Here is a 22,817-nt window from a genome sequence, read left to right as displayed (position 1 = left end):
TCCATTTCCCTTTTCCTTTTTTCTTCTATTTTTTTCCTTTTTTCATTTTCTAAAACTTTTCAAAATTTTATTAATATACTCATTTTTAAAATTCATTTAATCATGAATACTTTCTAAATTCCAAAAAAGGAATTCATGAATTTTTTTAAAATTCATAAACTAAATTTCAAGATATGCTTTAAGTTCTTGAAGATTTTCAAAATTGGTAAGGATTTTTCAAATTTTATTAATGTTTGTTAAAATCATAAGAAATTTTCAAATCCTTAAGAAATCAGGAATATTTTATTAATTAGCAAACACTTTTCGAGGACAAAAATGGACAAGACCCTGCTCAGGTGCGTCTTGCAGACGATGTGCGGCCCTATGCAATCAGACAATGGGCCAGCCGACGTCAGGTATGTAGTCTCGCATGCAACTTCATCATGTTGCATCAACTTCATTCTTTTATTTTAAACGAAATATGTATTTGGCAACCCGAATCTTTTTTGCAAAACCGTCACACGACCTGGATGCCGTTTGTTTTGATCCAACGGACACGAGCAGCTCCAGGCGAGTCGAACATTCCTTCTGTCGCTGGTGTGCGGACCATCGCTCCATCCCCACACCCTCGAACCGTCTACCACGACGTGCGCCACTTAACACCCCCCACTCGCCCTCAATTTTTGGTAGCCGCACGCCCCCTCCGCTCTATGCTTCTATGTCGCTCCGCCCCACTCTCTCTTCATCGACGGCGAGCGGTGGCCCCTTCTCCGGTCGATTCACGGTCGTAGGCATCGGTTCCACCGGTGAGTCGCGATTCAATTGCCCTCACATCCATCCCCATTCAGTTTAGTAGTTCCTGCTCAGTTTTTGGTCGCCGTTACTGGCGGATTGTTCGTCGGGTTGGTCCCATGTTAGAACGGAAGAGGAATGTGCCCAATGTGTTCAATCTGTGGTGTAGTTGCTATTTGTTAGCCCCTGTTTCACATGCACAACGTTTTACTGCTTAATTTGTCGTTTTTGATTTTGTGGGTAGTTGTGGTCATTTTTTAACTGGTCCCCACGGTTACACGCTTCAATTTCGATTTCTAGGGTTTTATCTAGATGCATAACCATTATTGTTACCGTTCATTATTTCGCGGCCGTTATCCGATCATGATTCTTGCCATTATTGGTTGCGGGAGGGTTTGGTGCGGGGATTTGGCAACCAATCTCCTCTCTGTGTATCTATGTTGGGCTCTGTTTATTATGCTTTGTTTATGCTCTTATGGTTGCAGTGAATTACAACCCGTATAATTGCGTTGTGTTTTTAATCCGGAAGTACCTGCTGAGAATCCCCTACTGTTTGTGTTTTTATATGAAGTTCATCTCGTTTGTGTTTAGCCTGTCATGATGGATTGTTTGTTCTAGCACTATCAGTGGTGTCTCGTGACATGATGAATTTGTGTTTCTAACTGATGGTGTGTCATTACTTACCTGATCTTAATTGTAAAAATTACCATAAGTGGTGTGAACAATTTATCAGGAGTTCACCGTAAAATTTAAACATGTCCCTGATTTCAATTCTCAGTGCTTTTATGTCCAATATGTGTGTGTGTATGTGTGTAGTTGCCATCCCTAATTTGCAGAAGTTATCTTGCCTGATACATAGTGTATCATAAGCAAAAAAATCAGGTATTCAATATCTAGTAAAAGCACACATTATTTTGTGCATGAGTTATCTTGTTGTATGTTCACAAGTTACCAATGTATCATAAGCAATATGTGTGTGACTATTAATTCAGCGGCTATGCATCCTCTCTGCTCACTTTTTTATCTTTGTTATTTTTGTGTGTCAGGTCACAATGCCAAGGAAGTGCAAGTTAGATGGTGACATTGAGGAGGTAAACCCCTTAAAGAAGCATAAGCCTCCCACAGATCGGAACAGGGCTTCTCCTAGTGCTCTTGTGACTGCCTGTAAGGACATGTCAGATGAGAGAATGTCCGCGATTGATGACATGGATTTCACTAGTCTGAGGAATATCAAATGTGATAATCTCTTCAATCAGCTTTCTCAATGGCTTGCTGGTCTATATGACCCTGATTCATGTGAGGTTGTTACCTGGTCACGGAAGGTTACATGTCAATGAAGAGTCCGTGCATCGGATAATGGGGTGCCCCGAGGTGATATTGCGGTGGATTTAAAGGCTCCTACAGATGCACAACTTGAGCTTGCGGGAGATCTTTTTGGTGACCTTGGACATTCTCCTAGAACTGTGGATGTATTAAATCTTATCTTGAGCACTAACGGGCATGATGACAACTTCAAGCACTTGTGTCTTGTGCTTGCTGCCAGCACTGTGATGGTGCTGACAACTTCCAACAAGATCAGCACCAGATGGTATCCTGCGTTGGTAAGCACATCCGGTTGTCTTTCTCTTTTGCATTTATCATTTTTATTTCTTTTCTTTTCTTGTTTTTTACCTGGTACCTTTTTTGCTTTTTAGTCTGGTGATTATGTACTTATGCACTTGATAACTTTCATGCTTTGGAGTGTGGTAATTATGTACCTGATATTTTTTATGATCTGAAGTGTGGTAATTATGTAGTAATGCATCTGATAACTTTTTCTGCCCTGTAATATGGTAATTATGACTTACTTCTTTATGATCTGGTGATTATGTACTTATGAACATGAGCAAACTGTTGAAGGTTCAGATTCTGATCATGAGCATGATGATGGTGGCGGTGATGGTCACTCTGACGAAGATCTAGATTTTCACATTCATTACCACGGTTCTTCAGTTGGTTTTGATGCTTTCGGTAGCGGTGGACCGAACGCCCATGAGACTTCAGGTAGTGGGGCAGCGAATGCAGATGTGGGTGAAACCATTTTCGCAACTCCAATGTGTCGATAAGGTCAGCTGGAATTGGTGGAACCACCACTCCTGCAGGAACCGACCAGCCTCTTGAGTCTCGGATTATGCTTACTGCATGTTCCGGGAATGTATCTGGTGATGGATTGCATAACCAGCCAGATACGACTGTTACTCAAAATGAGGCTGTTGTTGATGCTTCTGTGAAGAGGTGCGGTTCTTCTCTTGTCCGTAACTTGGATAAGAAATATTCCAGGCGTCGCAAGGAATTACGTCTACCTTCTCCACCCATGGCCACTAGTACAACTGTCTTTGACCAGCCGTCGTTGGATGATACACATCATTGTACCAAGGCAATGGTCATCAATGAGCTTGGCATTGTAGGCCCTGATAAGGGCATTAACTCAGTAATTGCCGATCCCACGCGGAAGAAGCAGCATCCTCGGAAGTGAGTTTCTTATCCTCTGCCAATCGAGTTCTTTTTATTTCCTTTTTTATATAGCATTTTTTGTTAGTTGTTTCTGCATGATAAATTTTTGTACATATTTAGATGTTGTTATTCTTTTGTGTTAGAACTTTTTCTAGTACCTACCTTCTGATAATTAGAAGTAACTGTGTCTGGTTACTACAACTTTTTGTGTCTGGTAACTTTTTATTCCTCAATAAGCCTGTGTTCTTGTCTAAAACGTTTAGTAATTATATCCTGGTATGGTTCATAACTTTAGTAGTTATTTTCCTGATCATAACTTTAGTATTTTATTTGAACAAGATGTAGTTTAACTTAGTTTGCATGATAATTTTAGTAATTATATGCTGGTAAGCATATGTACTTGTCTCTGGTAACATTTTTCTCATTCGCACTATATCCTCTTCAAATAAATTTCCAGCGGTTCGGATGCTCCATCTATTAGTGTTGCCGGCCTTCCGCAAATGCGGTCTACCAGCGTGGGCGTCACATCTGAGGTGGTACCTAGTAATCTTACATGTTCTTCGGCAGATGTGGACTCGTCTGACACGTCATGCAGGTGATTATGAATGTTATTTCTCACTATGGGAAATCTAAATGATTTTCTCTATTTGTTAATTTTTTGGTATATTAGTTGAACATATACCGGTAATTTAACTCTTTTATGTGTGGTATCACAAATGGTATGGAAAGGGCTAGTAGTTTTTATAGTCAAAGCTCCTGTAAGATTTACTGTTATTTAGCATGATAAATTTGTTGGTAACTTTGTTTAACATGATACTCCGGTTTGTTATCTTCATAGTTACCATCTTCATTAATGATTCGGGATGATATCAATTTTTGCATTATGTGGATAACTAAGTTGGTCATATGCTGATAAATAAGGTGAATAAAAGCTCGTAGCTAATGCAAATATAATCTGGTAACTAAGGTCGATATAAGCCGGTAACTAATGTTCTATTAGCTGGTAACTAACGTTACTAGAAGCTGGTAATGTTTCTTTTTTTGTACAGCATAATTAATATGGTACTATATATCTGATCTGGTTATTTTGTACATTTCACGATAAGTATAACTCCTTTTTTACAACCTTTTTTTGCCTATGTGTGCAGCAAGAAGATCATGTTGCTGTGAGAAAGGTTAAGGTGTCTTCTAAAGTTGCAGTTGCAACTAGGTCTTCTCCTCGTTTCACTTCCAAGGATCTGAAAGATGATTTTAAAGACTGCTCGTGGTTACTTCTCCAATAGCCGTTGTGCAAGATGATGCCCCTGTGAGGAATTCACCAGATGCTGGTTTTGGAGCTGTGGAACAGCTCGCGGCAGCGGCCACTATTACTCAAGTGGTAGAAGAGATTGCCAATGTTGTTCTTAGCACTCAACCTGAAACTTTTGTTGATCAAGCTCAAGGAAATGCTCCTACAGGTAGTGTTACCATAGCTGAAGATGCCCAAGCTCCTGCCAAAGCACCATGTGTTGTTCAATCTCAAGTTGAATCTGCCCAATCCACTATGGAAGAACCAGTTGAAACTGAAGCTGCAGTAGGTGTGGAAGCTCAAGCTGGGGATGACCAAGTCACCACCCAAGAATTCAGCAGTAATGTAGATGTAGAAGATGTTGCTGCTAAGAGGGCCTACTGGGATTTCACACCACCATCTTGCTCTCTTGGCCTAGATTTTGGCCTTACACCGCCAGCACTAGATATTACTACGACAGCCGCAGTCCCAGCTGCAGTACCAGCACCGGCCCCAGTGGTTCTTTCGACAACTCAAGCACCAGTAGTGGACCCAGCGGATAACAATGCTCCCCAAGAACCAGCAACAGCATCCCCAATTGATCAGACGACGGCAGCACCTCAGGATTTAAAGAATGCAAGAGATAATCTTGTTGACGCTAAGCCGGTTTCATGCTCTTAGCCTGCTGACATTGGTAAGTGAAGGCATTTATGTGTCCCCTAAGAGTGATGGGATGGATGTCTGCTTTTGAAGACTTTTTTATGCTTTCAGTTTGCTCCTTATCTGTCTATTTATGCTATGTATGGACCCCCCCCCCCCATGTAATGACTTTTGCTTTTGCGTGTGTGCTATGGAATTAACTATGTGTTTTCATTTCACATTTGTTCTTCCCTTTTATGTTGTCTAGTCTATGGACGTATTACTGGTATTTATTGTTCATTATTCCTGGTAATATTACTAACATATGACTGATAATTATAGCGCTCTACTTTTTTTGCCGCTAACTGCAACTACATGAAAGATATTGTACTTTTTTTGCTGACCATTTAATTGTACGGTAAGTTTTACCATGATAACCTTTGCGAATGTTATGCTGGTATTTATATAGAGACCAGAGCTTTTTATAACAAAAGTGTTCAAACTAACTGGCTTCACTTTTTGTGCAAACTAGTTACCCACATGGTAACATTTTTTATCACACCCCTGGTAACTATATTTTGTTGTTTGTGAAGGTGGTAACTATAACATCCAAGTGATTTTTATGCTATAACTCCTGAACTAATTAACCATATGATCCCCTGATAACTTATGTTATTACCATGCTGATAGCTTCAACCCTTTTCTTTTGTTGCTGAAAATACACGCCCCATCCCCCCCCCCCCACACACACACAAACCATTCTAATACATTCATGCTCACCCTTTAACTATCCTGACCCCCCCTCATTTTTTCCATTTTTTCTCTCTGTAGTAATTATATCATCAAGCTGAACTAACTATCACTTTTTCTTTAGCTGTTTTTCCACATATTTGACACCTTTTCATGACATTTTCTTTCGGTTCACAAACTGACCTGATCCCAAATTTTTGAAGAGCGTCAAGTTCGAGTTTATGATTTTGATGTTGAAGACAATGATGTAATTGTGTGGGTTGAAAAAGTCGAACGTGCCAGTGTACAAATTATGCTTCTGTAAAAGGTATTGATAGGAAGATTTTTTTAACAACCTTTTTTCTACTTCCAACCTTGATAACATCATTATGTTCATGTTGATAACATACTGTACTTAACTCTGATAATTTCTTTTTTTTGTTTGCCCATAATATTTCTTTACCAATCCCAACACTGATAACTCCCTTCACTTTTCTTCTAGACCACCCCCATCAGCCCTGAATTTGTTACACCAGTTATTCAACCTCCCATTGGTATTCATCAGCCAGTGTGACTCCTAAATCGTACATTCGGAAAGTTAGGGTAACCCGCCCATCGCAGTTTCTACTGCCTCCATATTGTGGCCTCATGGCATCTGCACTCAAAGAGGCTATTTACGCAGAAGTTATCAAGCACACCACTGATTCAGTTGACTCCAGGATAAAACAGTAATGACATTTACTATTTTTCTTTTCTCTAGTCTTTAACCCCTCACTGGTAAAACATTGGCTTATATACTATTTTATTTTTTTGCTTTGTAGTATTAGGGTTATTGACATCGATGGGTGGTGGGTCACATTGGAGGAGCTTGCTAATAGTGTGAAAGAAGGTGGTCATGTTTCGAATAATATTGCAGAGTTGCACATCCGAACTCTTGCCGATTTTGTACCCCAGGGAAGATTATTTTTCCGTGGTTGCTATCAGTATATCTCCTCGTAGGTGATTTCAAGAGCAAGTGCCTAATCAAACATTTCCGTCGTGATCGAAACTACATACTTAGTCACCAAAATCAGGTACATTTTTTTATGTAAACTACATACTTTTTTGCTTTTAAATCCTGCAGGCTGTTTTTTAATTGGTATAACAGGCAATATTTTTTAAGCTATTGATTTGGTTTTTTCACAAACCGTACCACTAAAGAATTTTAGTCGGTACCTACTTCTCTTACTTTCTTTGGTAACTTTCATGTATGCCTGCTGGTAATTTCTGCTGTCAGTGATCTGATAACTTGCTTTTTAACTGTAAATGCATTGGTAACTTCTTGTGTTCATATGTTCCCATTTTCGATAGCTTTTGTTTCCAACACTTCAAAAGTTGGGACCTAGACCAAAGGACAGGCATTGGTATGTCTTGTGCCTTAATATCAAGGCAAAATGATGTGATGTTCTTGATTCTCTTCGTCCAGAATATAGCCCTTCGCTTATCACAAATGCGACGAAGCTTATGAATGGTATTAAAAAAGCCTAGTTGATTGTGTACAAGGAATCGAGTAACCAGATCCAAGACTATGATCTTGTGTACATCGATGTGTTCAAACAGGACAATGGGTTAGTTTTGTTGGCTAGTACTCCATCGTTTTTTCCATCTAAATCCCCGGTAACTTAGTTGTGTAGCATTTTAAAAGTTCTTTGCATATCTTATTTTCTTTTAACACATTTGTTTTTCCTTACAGCACTGATTGCGGTTTCTTCGCGTTCAAGATCTTGGAGTTCTGGGATGGTAAAATATGTCGGCAATAACTCAGGAGCAGATCCCGGCGTTGAGGAAGATATTGACAAGCATGTGGCTGGACCATCCTCATAACAGATGCACGCAGTGGCGCTATCACTTGTTCAATAAGAAGTAATTGAGGTGAGAAACTTGCACCAATATAAGTTTGAATTTATGCTTAAGAACGATGATAGTTTATTCTCACTCACGTTGGACAAACGTATCCATGTTGAACAATCTGATCGCTTATTTTTCTAGGCTGATTACTATCACTTTTATACCTTTTTGGTGATAACTTATGCTATTCAGTGCTGATAACATATCTTATTTGGTGCTGATAACTTTCTATTTCATGATCTCATAACATTTTGTTTGCAAATAAAGAACGATAACTAATCTCATTCAGTGCTGATAATCCCCATTACATTTGAATGATAACTTGTCTGTTTTCAGTGTTGATAACTTTTCATTACATGGCGTCACGACATCGTCTACACAATAAAAAGGGTAAAAATGATAAGTAGAATTACATAGCAGACTGATAACTTGCACTTTAATGCCCAGATAACTTTTTTGCACTTCAAGTTGGTAAACTTATCCCTTCCGTTCTTCATTTGCTGCAACTTGAAGATAACTTTGTCTAGCATTTACCTGGTAACATATGGAACGCTTGATAATCTTCTCTTTTGGGTCTCACTTGTTTCTCAATGCGGGATGGGTGAGTCACAAGTGCGTTTATCATGTTTTGTTGACCTGCGGACTACATTTCCTCTCTTTTTCGGTTTTGCAATGTCAAATGGGTGCTGGAATCTTTTCTCTTTTGGACGCCCTTTTGTAGTAGACTTTGGTGGGTCTAGTATCACTCTTGTGTTTGATAATTGGGATCCCTTGGCATGTGAGCCCTGGAACAGAAAAGTATTGCCAGAAACATGCTAGACAGGAACGCTTCCTTGTTGCTCTATTGGGACACCTTCAGTGGCACTAGACCCTGGTGGTGAAGAAAACATTTCTGCTTCTTTCCCCTCATCTTTTTACTTTCTTGCTTTCTTTATCTGCCTCTTTTTTAGCGCATCCATGTCGTCTCTGAAAGCATCAACGTGTTTCCTTGCCAATGACATCCCTTCATCAGAAGTGCAAGCGTCCTTTGCTTGTTCCTTAAATCATTCTCCGAGTAGGGTTCCTTTTTAACCATGATCCGATGTTTCACCCTTACTTTCCAGGCGGACAACGCGCTGCTAAACTTGCCCATGGCGCGTTTGTTTATCTTCTTCATTGTCGGGTCTTGCCACGGTCGAGTATATTTGATTTCATCCCGACCCGGGAACAAGAATACATGGTGCAGCTTCCTTAGGAGGGAGTGCTCCATATTTGGTATCTTCTTTAGTTTCTCATCGTTGATGGTGGCGGTTGCCCGTAGGATGTAGCCTATTTGATAGTCGTAGCACGCGCGCGCTTCCGCAGACTCTTTTGGCTCAAAATTGTCGGAGTCCACTCCGTGACCACCAGTCTAGTAGTGTTGAGCTAGTTTGGGCATCGTGTCCTCTTCGGTTTCGGTTCGATACCGGCTTCGCCAGTCTCAGTGTCGGTCTCGGCGCCGGTGTCGGTCTCGGCGCCGGTCTCAGTCTCGGATGTGACAGGTAGGCACTGCAACAACCGTTGCTCCTCGAGAAGGTTCAAATAGGCGGCTGCCGCCTCGTAGACATTGCAATCACCAGAACCCTGTCCTTCATCATCCCTAGCCATGTTTCCTACGATTAAATCTAGTCAATTAACTCTAGACCTAATAAAATGAATAATGACATAAAAAGGCCTATGTTTTACAGGAATGTTGATTCATTCCTGGTGCGGCAAATCCCGGGCACTCGATATGTCCTAGTTTGTAGCACAAGCCATGCTAAAATTCACGGAAAATTTCGGCATGACCTTTGCTACAAAGTGGACAAATCGAGCACCTGAAATTTGCTGGAATGGAAATGAATCAACATTCCGGCAAAACATAGGCAACTCGGCTTCATTCTCTACAAACAACAAAAGGCCACCTGGGCACAATCGAACCATTTCAATGAAAAGATATAACATGACCACTTCAATGAAAGATATAATCAAGAATAATGGAATATGCAAATGAACATCAATGACATATATCATATAACATCAATCTTGTTTTTCGTTTATATAGCAACAATTACTTTAACCAAGTTTTTGAAAAGAAAAACAATTATGTTTTTTGTTTATTGCTAAATGCCATAGCTACTGTTTTTTATTTATAGCTAAATGCTTTTGTTTTTTGTTTAAAGCTAAAAGTCTAGGAAGGGATCATCTTTAAAATAAAACTTGTCTAAATTCTTTTCCTTGAAAAATAGTGGTCTTTTCAAAAACCAAAAACCTTTGCAAAATGACCTCACTAAACACTTCTCTGCCTAGGGCAGAACCCAAATTATGTTCTAACTATTCCTCTCTCACACACACACATTATTTTCTTTTCATCCAAATTGTTTTAGAGCAAATATTCTAACAATACTTGACCTTATTAGAAATTGCAATGGAACTCCATTTTCTCTAACCCTTCCGACCTCACGAAAATTTCCACAACAAGAACTTAGTACCTACACCCAATTTCTTAAAAAATATTCAGGTCCATAGTCCAAATAATTCAAATTTTGTTTCAATGAAATTTGGACCAGATTCAGGTCCATAGTCCAAATAATTTTTTATAGCTAAATGCTACTGTTTTTTTGTTTATAGCCTCTATTAATTTAAAGCTAAATGCTACTATTATTTATATACCCTCTCTTAATTTAAAGCTAAATGGGATTACTGTTTAGGCATTTTCATAAAAACTTTCACGAGCTAATTTCCTAAAAAAATTGCTAATTTTTTTCCTAAATGCTAAAAAAATCCTACTGTCCTAAACAAATCTAGGGTTCATATGAACATCATCACAGCAGCAACATATGAAATTTTCCCTAGCTAGCAGAGAGAGAGAGAGAAAGGAGGGTAGGGGAGAGGAGAGGGAGAGGCTTACGGTCGGCGGCGAGGGCGGGCTCCGGCTCAGGCGACGACGGTCCAGGGAGGGCTCGGGCGGCGGCGGCGAGGTCGAGGGCGGCGGCGGTGGGGTTGCGGGCGGGCTCGGGCGACGGTCGGCGTCGAGAGCGTGCTCGGGCAGGGCGATCGACGGCGGCGACAGATCGAGTGGGGGATAGGGAGAGAGGGGGGAAAATGACTTAGCAAAATTTTGAACGCGTGCGTGGTTAAGTCAAAATAGCAGTAGCACTGGTAGGAAAAAAGCGCTATAGCTAAGTTAGCTATAGTGCTTTTCCACCAAAACACGCTACTGCTATAGGAAGTAGCTATTTATTTTCCTTTTTCTTTTCCTTTTATCTAAGGAACTTAGCTATAGCGCGGGCATACAAAAAGCGCTACTGCTAAAGTAACTATAGCGCTTTGTGTGAACAAGCGCTACTGCTATGCCTTTCTCCTTTATTTTTCTTTTTCTTTTGTTTTTCTTTAAATTTTCTTTTTTTTATTTCTCCTTTTTTCTATTTCTTTCATTTTCATTTACTTTTCTGTTTATTTTTCATTTTTTTTCTTAGCAGTAGCGCTCTACACCAGAAACGCGCTACTACAAGGCACTTAGCGGTAGTGTGCTTTCCACAGGATCGCTACCACTATTCCTAGCCTACCGGCAACAGTGTGGGAATTATAGTAGTAGCACTTTTACCTGCAGACGTGCTACTGCTACAACCATAGCTGTAGCGCGCTTTGTTGACACGCGCTACTACTAAGTAGCAGTAGCGCTTTGTTCTGACCAGCGCTACTGCTATACCTCTGTGGTTACGTGTCCACACATTTTTCCCATGGTAATTGATGTTTTCTAGTGAAGTGCCCCCTGGTAATATAACCTACAAGATCATGGTAACTTGTGTAGACCTAAACATGGTAACTTGTTCTCACACATTTCATATGGCTTTCCAAGTTTGATGCATGGTAATTAAAATGTGTTTACATATTAGGTATGTACCAGTTAAGCTGTTGTTGACACAGTCTTTGAACGCTTTGTTTAGTGGTTTATCATCAGTCGTAAGCTTTCCAAGTTTCTCCTGTGCCTTCTTCATTATATGCCAGCGGCAATTTCTATGTATTATGTTCAAGAAGACCTCGTCGATTGCACTCCTCATTGCAAAGTCTTGATATGTGATGATGTTTTTTGGAGCAACACCGCCCATTGCGTGGAGGAAGGTGTTAAACAGCCACACAAAGTTCTCCTTTGGTTCGTTTCGAACGAAGCCACACCCAAACTGGATGGATTGACCATGGTTATTAATTCCAATGAATGGTGCACATGGCATCTTGTACATGTTTCTCATGTATGTCGTGTCGAATGACAAACGGCCATTATACTTTGCATATGCCTTGCATGATGCGCCATCAATCCAGAACAAGTTCTCAACCATGTCCTCATCATCAAGCTTGATTCTCCAGTAGAAATATGAATCTTTGGCCCTCATGTCTTGGAAGTACGCAATTGTGCTTCCAACGTCCGCGTGGCGGTGCTCTAAGCGGAACTTAGCTCATTGATTAGCAATGTCTTGTGTCGTGTAGGGTACGTCTTCAACACTTTCTTAGAACCATGACATCAGTTGCATCTGCCTCGCAGTCTCAATGTTGCATCCGTGCAGAACCCTCAAGAAGTCATGCTCCTCCTTCGGAACGTACCGATGTGATGATAAGATTTTTGTTAGGGGCTTTTTGATGAGGGGGTGATTGTGGTTGTCCTCGAAACGGGCAACAATCCACCATGCATCGTCGTGGGATAGGTACATGTGCGCTTCACATTCAGTCCTAACAACCTTCTTTTTTTCCTCTTCTTGACAATGTTGACTTGGTTTTCCACATCTTGCAGCCCATCCCTGTCCCTGCGTCGTTTGCCATATTTTGTACAAACTAGGAGCACCTTGCTTATAGTTCTATCAACCCTCTCTTTTTTAAATTGTTGCCTAATAGCAAAGTCAGTCTTGCGCCCGTAGATGTTGTAGCGGTCACATGCGCTCTCCAGAGTGTCAAATTTTGTCCCTTATAAAGGTGGCTTAGGTGTGGAATATGCCTCCATGTTGCTGTCTTCCATATCAGCGTCAATCCCAGCAGATTCCGGAGTTGCAGGTTCGCTTAGTGTTTGCTCTCCAAGGCTCCCAGCTCATGTGCTTGCATTTGTTCCACCACTGGGCAAGCTGTTGTTTGCGCTGATTGTTCGAGCACCTGCAATTTGACCTGGTAGATTAGGGAAATCTAGCATGATAAATAACAGTTTTCCATCATGGTAGTTTTCTGAAGAATCAGTGAATGCATTTTTTCTACCAAGGAACCCTGGTAATTTGCCTATATTGAGCTTCGTAATATATGAACGCCAATGTTGGTAAATTTTCAAACTAGGAGTAACTGGTAACATCGAAACACTTCTGCTGGTATTTTCAAACCAGGTACACTAGTAATACATGAACACCAATGTTGGTAATTTTCAAAACCAATTCACTAGTAAAGTATATAACTGTTTTTTTATCCCATGATGATATATAAACACTAATGGTGGTATATTTACCTGTGTCCATGATGTTTGGGTAAGCAGAATTGTTGCTTGCCGTGCGCGCTGCATCGTATGTTCATGCATTCTCCCTCTTCCTGCATGTTCTGCATTATCTTCTTTGCTAGCATCCATTTTCTTTTTTTCGATGCACCTCCTGCTTCATTGTTTTTACGTTTGCACGTTAGTATACGTTTACACGTGTTCACTATTATTTTCGAACTCATTGTTTTGTTTATTCTTTACACAGATTTTTGAAGGCAAGAAACACAGGGGTGATTGGCAAGAACATTAAACAGGATAATTACAGTACAACATGAGCATCTCCATTAAAAGGCACCACTTTTCTTTATCCAATGGTAGTTCTTAACAAAAGTGGATGATAACTTTTACTATGTACAGATTGGGAACTTGTTTTCTTCATGCAATATAGCATTGTAGACAGAAAAATGAACCTATTGTAATGCATTTTCCATCGTAGGACTGTATGATTTTTGTGATCAATGAAGGTTCCTCTTTTCTTTATCTCTATTTACTTTTACATGGTAACACCACTGGTCTTTGTATCTGTAGCAAGGGGGGTATATGGTGGATAATCTGTTATGTTGCATATAGCTGGTAACAAATAGTGCGAGGGGTTGGTAATTTTGCACAGATTTTGATGGTTAGTCACTGTAATAGGCAGAATTATCAGAGGAGTTTGTTGATTCTGTTTCCATCGGGGGAGGGATGGTAATTTTTGCACAGATTTGAGGGGGGGAGGGGTAAGTCTTTGTAGTAAGCAGAATTTTTGAGAGATGTTGGATGATTCTGTTTCTTACCGGGGGTGGGGTGATGTTGTCTGGTGAGTCGTTCACCGGATCCCTGGTAATTCCCACCGTCTAGCCTCTGGTTTTGATGTATGCAGAGTACTAGGCCTCTAGTGGTTCCTCCAGATCTGAAGGAGTGGTATGTTTTTGGTGTTGATTTGAGCAGCAGGGTAGGGGAGGGGCGGGGGTGGTGGGGAGGGGGGAAAGGTGGGATGTGGTACAGTGCGTCGTGGGGGATGGTTGAGTGCGTTGGGCTTCTTTCTGTTGGGCCTGGTACGGCGCTCGGTCTCGTGGGTGGGAAGGTGCTCGCCTTGTAGGAGGGGGAGGATCGTATGGTAGTTTTGCTATCGGGCACACTGTTGCCAAATATCACTGTCCTATTTTAAAAACTCACATCTAGTCTCGCATACCCCTCAAAAAATAAATCTATAGTCTCATGCAGCTTTCCTTTTAAAAATATTATCGTATCTATTGATTGCACGGGTAGTTACCAATCAAAGGAGATGAAAAATTGATCGTGTGCGCGCTAGAGTTGGATGTGTGGCTCAGTGTGTTCCCTTGATGCTTTATTTTAAGCTAATAAAATTCACCCTTTATTAAAAAAAGATAATTGAGCAACACAATTAATAGCGGAGAAGCTGAGCGTCTACATGCTATTAATATACATGATTAATTGGAGAAAAGGTATGGGCGCCCATTGGCCAAAACCAAGCTTTGAAAATTGCTCCAACTTTATCACAGCACCATTGGTATAATAAATTTAAGGGTTTGCTTAGGTATCAGTCGACTGAGACTTCGCGAAGTCTCCGTTGGCACCTGTTTTTTTTCTTTATTGTCCAGCCCATACCATGTCGCCTCCGGTTGCTTTTTGGGCTGCCATGTTTGTCTTTGCTTTATGTGTTTGTGAGCTGCGTTGGGCCAGAGATTGGGCAGTATTTTTGTTGCGTGCTGCTGCTCCATTGACTACATGTGGTGCATCGGCCGGATGTATTAGTTTGTTGTTCATGCAAAACAATTAACATGCAGTTACTATTAAATTTGTCCGGTTTTACTTTTCATTTTTCTCCTTTCATTCTTATTTATATTTTTTTTCTAGTGGCACTCTTATTTACATTATTTTTGTTGTAAGCATTAGTTCTGATATTTTAAAAAAATATGTTCATGCATTTTCACAAATATTTATCATGTATTTTTTAAAAATTAGAGTGCCATTAGAAAATGTACAATATTATTTAAAAATATTCATCATGAAATTAGAAAAATGTTTAGCACTATTTAAATGATGGTTTTACCTTGCATTTTTTTTCTTAGATTGGGTCTCATCTATTTGTAATTTTGCTATCATCCACACATTGACAATGGTATTACTAACAAAAGAAGAGAGCCCATCATATTCAGTTACACATGCGATGCACAGGTACAACTGATTGGTCTGGCATGTTTAAAAAAAATCAAAACACCTCTCTTCAAAGAAACAGAAAAATAAAAATAAAAAAGATATTAAATATGAAAAACAAAGTAAATAATGGGGTGTGGATACGGTCCAGTCGATTGAGATTTAAATAAGTCTTAATCAGCAGCAGGGCAACATGCATGTGTAGTCCGAGATGACACTTGCAAGTGTAGGCCTAGTGACAGGCATGCAACTATCCTTCTCCCGACAATACGCCACGGAGTTGCAGTTAGTAGCAAAACTTGCAGTTGCATGCTCAGTGTCAGAAATGCAAATGCCCCCTCCCGACAAGACACCACGGAGTTGCCGTCGCGTTGAAGACATGCAGTTGCAACCAGGGGGCAACACTTGCAGTTGCATCCCTAGTGGCAGACATGCAATTGTGCCAAAACAAAGGTCCAGTTGCAACCATGTTGGGTGACATGCAGTTTGCGGTCGGGTGCGGTGCTTGCAGTTACGGGGCTGTTGTCGGGCTTGCAACTGGTCCGCCCCTTCTCCCGGCCCCCCCTCCGACGGAAAAAAGTCCAGTCGCGGTTGGGCTAGAACACATGCAATTGCGGCCGCGTGCAAGAAAAAATATATGCTAATATTCTTGTACGCATAAACAAGTAAAAAATATGAAAATGCCGGTCCTATACAAAACAAAAGTCATGGTTTAAAAACCCGCTAACAACCAACATACCCACTAACATTTATGTCTACATGGTTCAAAAATCCCCACTCATCGAACAAAAAGCATTTCCTACATTATACAAGCATAAAAAACAAAATGCATACATAAATAAATCTACAAATAGAGATCTGGCATAAAAGAGGGGAAAACAAGAAGAAGAAAATGCAACTGAAGAACCCTGAGGGACGAAGACCCCACCCCTGAGACGAGTACTCCACGGTAGTATGGTGTGTACATGGCAATTGAAAAGTCCAACAAAAACAATGAAAACGCCTCTCACAACCAGCATACCGCGCATCAATACCGAACACGACAAAAGTAAAAAAGAAGAAGAAACGGGCACTAAACAAGTCGGGGTAACACTAGAAAAGCAGTATTGCGTGAATCTTACGGAAACAACGATATATATATATATGTGTACCGGGAGTTCGGTTAAACTCAATCGACTAAATTTTAGCAATCCAGCTAATAAAATTTTAACTATCACAACCAATATTTACTTACAAAGCATCTGATGGATGTGCAACTAAAAATGATTAAGAAAAAAGTTGGTAGACAATTTCGTTGCTAAAATAGGGCTGCTAGAATGTTTGAAAATATGCTAAAATCAAATAGAATAAAACACAACATTAATAAGCAAGGACAAAATGAAAAATGAAAAAATAAATAAAATTAAAAAGTAGAAAAACAAAACAAAAAATATGAAACGGGACAAGCAAATAATAAATAAAAGAAAAGTTAAAGACTTATAAAAAGTAAATGAGAAGTAAAACAATAAAAAGAAGAAAAAGGTAAAGAAAAAAGAAAAATGAAAATGAAAATTTCTTTTGGGAAAAAGAGAAGCCACCGTGACTTCCTCTCTTGCAGGCAAAACTCACTTGTGTAGGGCGAGAAAAAGAAACAAAACTAAGTATTTTTTTGTAGGCTGACAAAAACAACTAAAAAGACACTTTCGGGAAACTTGGGCTGCACAGCAAAGGGAACAAGGCCCAGAAGAAAAATAAAAGAAAGGCTCTCTCATCTTCATCGGCCGGCCCGCAGCGACAAAGAAAAGAGCTCGTTCCAGCCGACATACACGTACACACGGATCTTAGTGCGGTCGACTGAGTCTTTGTTAAATCTCAGTTGACTGAGATTTAGCGTAGCCGTAAATTTAAAATTTAGGCCCCGCAAAAATAGATGGAGGACGGTTTATCTATGGTGTGATCAGAACTGTCGTAGAGAAATCATGCCAAAAATATCATATCTATAGCATGCTTTTTTGGTTTTCTTTTTGTGGAAACTGCAGTATGGTTTTTAATACACTGTTGATATGCATTTTTGCTAGACCTAGGCGTGCGCCTCCCTGCTGCCACTGAATGACACCATTGTGCCACACTGATTGACAGGCACACAATTACCTATCCCGTTGCAACTCACTTGCTAGCCATTAATCTTTTCCCTAATATAATAATTAATAATAAAGAAAGTACGGATTGACTTTGTCAGGTTCACCGTCACGGTGTTTTTCTAAAAAGTCCATGTAATTTTTCATAATAGAACCCGCACTCTTTTTGCCCCATGGAGTAGGTCCCGTCCGTCGCTGGACCGAGACGTGAGTTTGCTCGTCACCATGGCCCGCACTTTTTTTAAACGATTATTAGACGAGTAGCGAAAAATACTATTATTAGAACTCATAAATAGTCCCACCTCGCTCCTTTGCGTATAATTCAATCAATTTATATTCGCCAGCGATTTTGCCGTATCAGAAATCAACAAAAGTATGAAGGGGGCAGAACGAAGGAATTAATCCCACAAGAGGAGAAAGATCTGGGAAATCGGGATCGGGATAAGCACCATCGGCCGCGGGATCAGCTGGAGCAGAGGAGGCCGGACGAGCCAGCGGCGCCGCGCGGCAAAGCGGCGGCATGAGCAGCCAGAGAAAGAGACGCACGGGAGCTAGAGGGTTGAGAGGAAAATGGCAACGGCGGGTGGCGAGAAAAATTAACATAGTAAAAACCTGTTTGCTTTTGAATGTTAACACACACAAAACTATATATAAACAACCCTACTTAGATGCAACACTACACTTGCATTCAAAATAAATCCGTTTGCATTCAAATCTTTTAAAAATTCTAAGAATTTTTTTTGGATTAGTGATTAAACTCTCGAATATAGTATACAATAATTCCACCGTCTGTATATCCTGCTAAAAACACTTATACCATTCCTCTTCCATCCGATTTTAGTTCTAAGCAGTGGCGGAGCTATGGCAATGCCCGATGGGCCATGGCCCGCCCAGCCCATGCCATTTTCTATGTATTTTTGGGCCATGAAACGCAATCCTTATAGTTGTTTTCTACAGCTGGCCCACCCATCTTTCTGGGCCAAGCTCCACCACTGGTGCTAAGATGGAGGAGGAGCCATAAAAGCACATCTCGACGGCTTTCTCAACTTTATACTACATGGTCTAGACACCAACAATCCTTTTTTAAATTGCGGTCACTGAGCATGTGAGATAAAGAGTGTTTCAAATTCTTCTTGCTTTTAAAAAATCATGCTTTTAAAAATGTGTTAAAATGCCAATAAATGTTCCAATTTTTTTAACAAAATCATTTAAAATTGATCACAAAATTTTCGAAATTCAAATTTAAAAACACATGTTCAAAAAATGTTGATCTCAAAACATGTTTCAATCTCTCCCTAATAATAAAGCACGGATTGACTTTGTCGGGTTCACCGTCATAATACGCTTCTTCCCATGAATTTACGCTTTCAGTTTTTTTCACCTATATTATTTTCTACATCCAAGGTGGTACTATTGCTTCTTACCAACGAAATTTCGTCCGCTCAAATCAAACACAAGCGACCAACTATTGTTCTCCAAAACTAATCATATTATTTGCTTTCTACAGGTACTATGTAGACTATTCAAAGAGGTCATCTTCATGAAACTAGCAGAGGATAGACATTAGGAAAAATGAGAGATGAGGTGAGTTTTTGTTGTTCACCATCCAATTCAAGCATCACACAAATTAAGCATTACTATTCAAAGGATGCAAAGTTAACCTGTTCATCCTTTCTAGAGGAATTAATAAGTTAAAATTTATGTCCCGTTGCAACACACGGGCTCTTTTGCTAGTAATAATATAACTGGTGGTCTTTCAAAATCGTTGGCTCTTTTACGGTGTACGACCAATTACGAACTTTGGTTCCCAAGCGGACTGTTTGCCCTACAAGCATGTGTGCTGGAACGAAGAAATGACCAGTTACATATGGAGTTTCCAGCCTAAAACATCATTCAAGAGTTTCATGTTTCCAATTCAGGTACGAATAAATGTGGAATGCTTATAGTAGATACCTTCAATATACAAACACAGCACATGTATAGACAACGAAAAGCAATGATACATTGAATTGCATTATATAAATTACAAGGGTGCAGAACAAGCGGTCTATCTATGTACAGCATCCAGTCATAAACTGAGCCGAGCTGGGAGAAGATGAGGGCACAAGAACAAACTTTACCAGTTGGGTTGTGACTTTCTGCTTGTAGCAGGGTATGTCAAAATTACTCTCCAACGGCAAAAAAGTTGGGTTCTGCCGGCTTCTGTAACAACCTTGCAGGCACCCTTTCCTGCAAACGGGCCTTTCGGGTAGCATTTCTCCGTAAGATCCGCATCATGTTGCCAGCAAAACGCGAGGCGTACAGTGCTGCGCCCAGACTGAGCTTGGTAGAGTCGTCACTTACAATAGCTGCTTGTAACCTCTTCTCCTTCTCAAACAAAGAATCCTCTAGCTTCTTTCTGCAATATCTGTGCCAAGCTGCCTGTATAAAACAAGCGGCCCAGGTTCTCCACTGTTGTGAGTAGAATCTAAAGGTATGCTGGAGCTGTTTGCTATGGAGTTTCCTAAACTGGGTGGCTACAAACTTCAAGTCATCAGCCCTCAGAACAAAGGCTTCAACTTCAGACAATGTCTTCACTGTTCTGGTTGAGCTGGGAAGGTTTGAAACTGCAGCGGGGTCAAGAGCCCAAGTGAGGAGCTCTTCACCGCAGAAGTCTCCACCTTTGAGAACATTGGAGTTGAAGAATCCGCTCTGTCCACCATTTGTCGTCATACTCTCGAGATATCCTCTCATAACAAAAAGCATTTCATTCACGGGGTCTCCTTCTCGAATTATGCAGCTGTCCTCAGTGTACAGCATGGGCTTTAGACGATCACACATTGCATCCAAGAGCTGCTCGTCCATGTTTTCAAACATTGGAACCTGCAAACAGGAGGGGAAGGATTAAAGATGAGAGAGCGAAGTAACCAAACTACGGGTGTGTGGCCTACAAAACAGACCACAGAAACATGAACTGTGAAATGTGCACTACACTGCAGATAAGAAACTATGGGGCCTACAAAACAGACTACAGAAATATGAACTGTGAAATGTGCACTACAGGCAGATAAGAAACTATGGGGTCCAGAACAGAACTATAGACATGTGCTGATGAATGCAGATCCAGCAATTCAAAAAAAGGAGGACATGAAGGCACTCCGATCTCGTTTGGCAGAGTTGGAGGCGGTTACCCCTCCTGAGGTTCCTCGACTGGTGCCTGGACTGGATCTTGAGGCCATGGTCGCCAAGCACCACTCTCGACGACCCTCCCATAGGACATAGAGTGGTGCCTGGCGAATGGGACACTTGAGTGTTGCCGTTTCTGGAGTCCCACAACTCCCAAAAAGTGGTTGAGGGTAGTGCCCAACGCACGAGACACCTGAGGTGTCCCACGACCCCCACTGGTCTGAGCCTTACTAGGTTCCTCGGACTTCGAATCTCGGCCTCGCTAGCTCGCCAAAGAGAGCTAGGTGAGGAGTGTGATCCTTCTCTTGAGTTTATTCAAGTAGGGAGTCAAAGATTCATATAGCCTAGGGGTCTTTTGACAAATGACCAAGGCTACCCTTGAGGAGGTGGGAGGGTAGAACAAGATAGTTTGGCGTCCTTTGGGCCATATGCCTCTAGTTGGGCTTGGAGATGTGTGGTAGCGTTGAAGGCTTCCTTGCTTGGGCTTGGGCTTCTTTGCTCCTTTGCCTACGTCTTTGACTTGTTCTTTTACGAGTTTCTTTCTTTGACTTGTTGACCATGATGACTTTGCTTGGACTTTCCTTGACCGGGGTGGCTCGCTTGGACCCATGAGAGCTTGTTTCGACTATGGTTGACCTCCTTGATTTGTGTTGATTGGCCTTGACTATTGTTGACCATCCATGTGGCGTGCCACGTACGATAGAGGGTCGGATCTTGAGTAGGGTCGGAGCCAATTAGATGCGGAGCATCCTTCGGTTATCCCCATAGACCAGACTTCGCCTACTCAAGTGCCAGGTGGACCGGTGACACGAGCACGTGCAAGAGCTCTCGAGACCGAGGTGACATCTCTCCTTAGTAATATTCCGTTATGACACACATGAGACATGGCTACTACCTAAAGTCGGAATGCTATGTGTGATTAGGTATGAAAAACACCCTCTTGGAGATGCTTGTGACAACGGACAAGTCCCCAAGTACATGGACGAAGGAGCACGACAGAAGGAACCGGAGAAGGCCTACAGGCCCCGGACCGGCCCCTGGAGATGTCAACCACAGCAGCAGCTCAATCGAAGACCACCTACAGGCACCGGACATCCGGCTCAGCCCCAGACATCCGGCCCAGCCCCGGAAATCCGGCACCTCCTATACAGAGAGCACCCGAAACCGGCCCCCGCCAGCCCGGACATCCGACCCGACGTGAAGGCCCGGACATCTAGCCCCTCCTGCCTGCGCGCAGTGTATCTGGGCCGAGGCCCACGTACCCCTTCGCCCCCTAGACTATATATACCCTTCCTCTACCTACGTTTTAGGGTTAGCATTGTGATAGCTCAAACTAGAGATAGAGCTTTGCTCATCCACTTGTACCCCTACTCCCATGGAGATCAAGGCCTCCATGTGAGAAGATCCCCCAAGTGGATTCAAGACCCCTTCATGGGAAGATCCTTCATGGATTCAAGACCTTCCCCTAGGATTGAGATGAGCTAGTGCCCCTTTTGTACCCCCCCTTTCTTGGATTTGGACCCTTGTTACCTCTTTGTGTCTGTGGATCTAGCACATGTGTGATTGGATCAAGTCTATCTGAGAGTTCTTGTGTTTCTCTTTGATTTGCCCTCTTTCCCCTTCCAAGCATGAAAAGATCAACCTATTAGGATTCCACCCTACATCATCTTGGATCAGAGCCACGTTGATTTACACCTTGGAATCTTCCCCTTCATTTTCTAGCCCAATTTGTGTGTTCTTGCCCAATTTCGAAAATCCCCACAAAAATAGCCCTACCAATTTTTTTTGTGATGATGTTTTGTTGGATTTGATCCATGGATTAGCTGTGTTACTAGTGGATCTAGCTTCCCTCCACTTTTCACCAATTTCCATCCACAAAATTCCACGAATTTTGCCCCAAATTTTTCTTTTTCCACCTAGTTCATCGAGTTCGTCCACAGATGTGGCGCCCCGGACATCCGGCGCCCGGCAGCAACAAACACCACCACCACACCATTGTTCACTAGATTTCACCATTTTTGACCGAAGTTTCCACCATTACTTCTGCATACCACCACCGCTTTCCACAACCACCACAGCTTTC

The 22,817-nt window shown here is 41.4% G+C and overlaps 1 protein-coding gene and 2 long non-coding RNA genes across 11 annotated transcripts in view; 1 reads left to right on the top strand and 2 right to left on the bottom strand.

Annotated features, from left to right (window-relative positions):
• Nucleotides 1-618: 618 nt before the first annotated feature.
• On the top strand, nt 619-13,772 carry LOC123144516 (uncharacterized). Of its 6 annotated transcripts, XR_006471612.1 has the most exons (11): nt 621-785; nt 1,818-2,372; nt 2,677-3,282; nt 3,722-3,859; nt 4,413-5,225; nt 6,124-6,227; nt 6,402-6,627; nt 6,721-6,972; nt 7,365-7,506; nt 7,632-7,810; nt 13,498-13,772. It is a non-coding gene; the product is annotated as an uncharacterized lncRNA (long non-coding RNA). The 6 variants fall into 6 exon arrangements; XR_006471609.1 differs by having other exon boundaries at nt 619-785; nt 2,671-3,282; nt 4,413-6,227; XR_006471610.1 differs by having other exon boundaries at nt 620-785; nt 2,671-3,282; nt 6,721-7,506.
• LOC123144517 (uncharacterized) lies at nt 11,180-14,214 on the bottom strand. The gene is made up of 3 exons (XR_006471614.1): nt 14,069-14,214; nt 13,266-13,404; nt 11,180-12,925 (listed from the first exon to the last, which is right to left on the bottom strand). It is a non-coding gene; the product is annotated as an uncharacterized lncRNA (long non-coding RNA).
• A 5,314-nt stretch (nt 14,215-19,528) lies between these two features.
• LOC123144515 (cyclic nucleotide-gated ion channel 1) overlaps nt 19,529-22,817 on the bottom strand; it is a 47,766-nt gene continuing 44,477 nt past the window's right edge. For all 4 annotated transcript variants that reach the window (XM_044563699.1, XM_044563701.1, XM_044563702.1 and 1 more), the window contains exon 8: nt 19,529-20,431. In XM_044563699.1, the coding sequence (XP_044419634.1) occupies nt 19,733-20,431 (699 nt within the window). In that variant the 3' untranslated portion in view covers nt 19,529-19,732. The remainder of the gene's footprint in view (nt 20,432-22,817) is intronic.

The sequence above is a fragment of the Triticum aestivum genome, chromosome 6D (genome assembly GCF_018294505.1).
Source record: "Triticum aestivum cultivar Chinese Spring chromosome 6D, IWGSC CS RefSeq v2.1, whole genome shotgun sequence".
In the NCBI taxonomy this organism is placed as follows: Eukaryota; Viridiplantae; Streptophyta; class Magnoliopsida; order Poales; family Poaceae; genus Triticum; species Triticum aestivum.
Note: the sequence above shows the minus strand (reverse complement) of the source record. Positions and strands in the feature narration are given on the sequence as shown.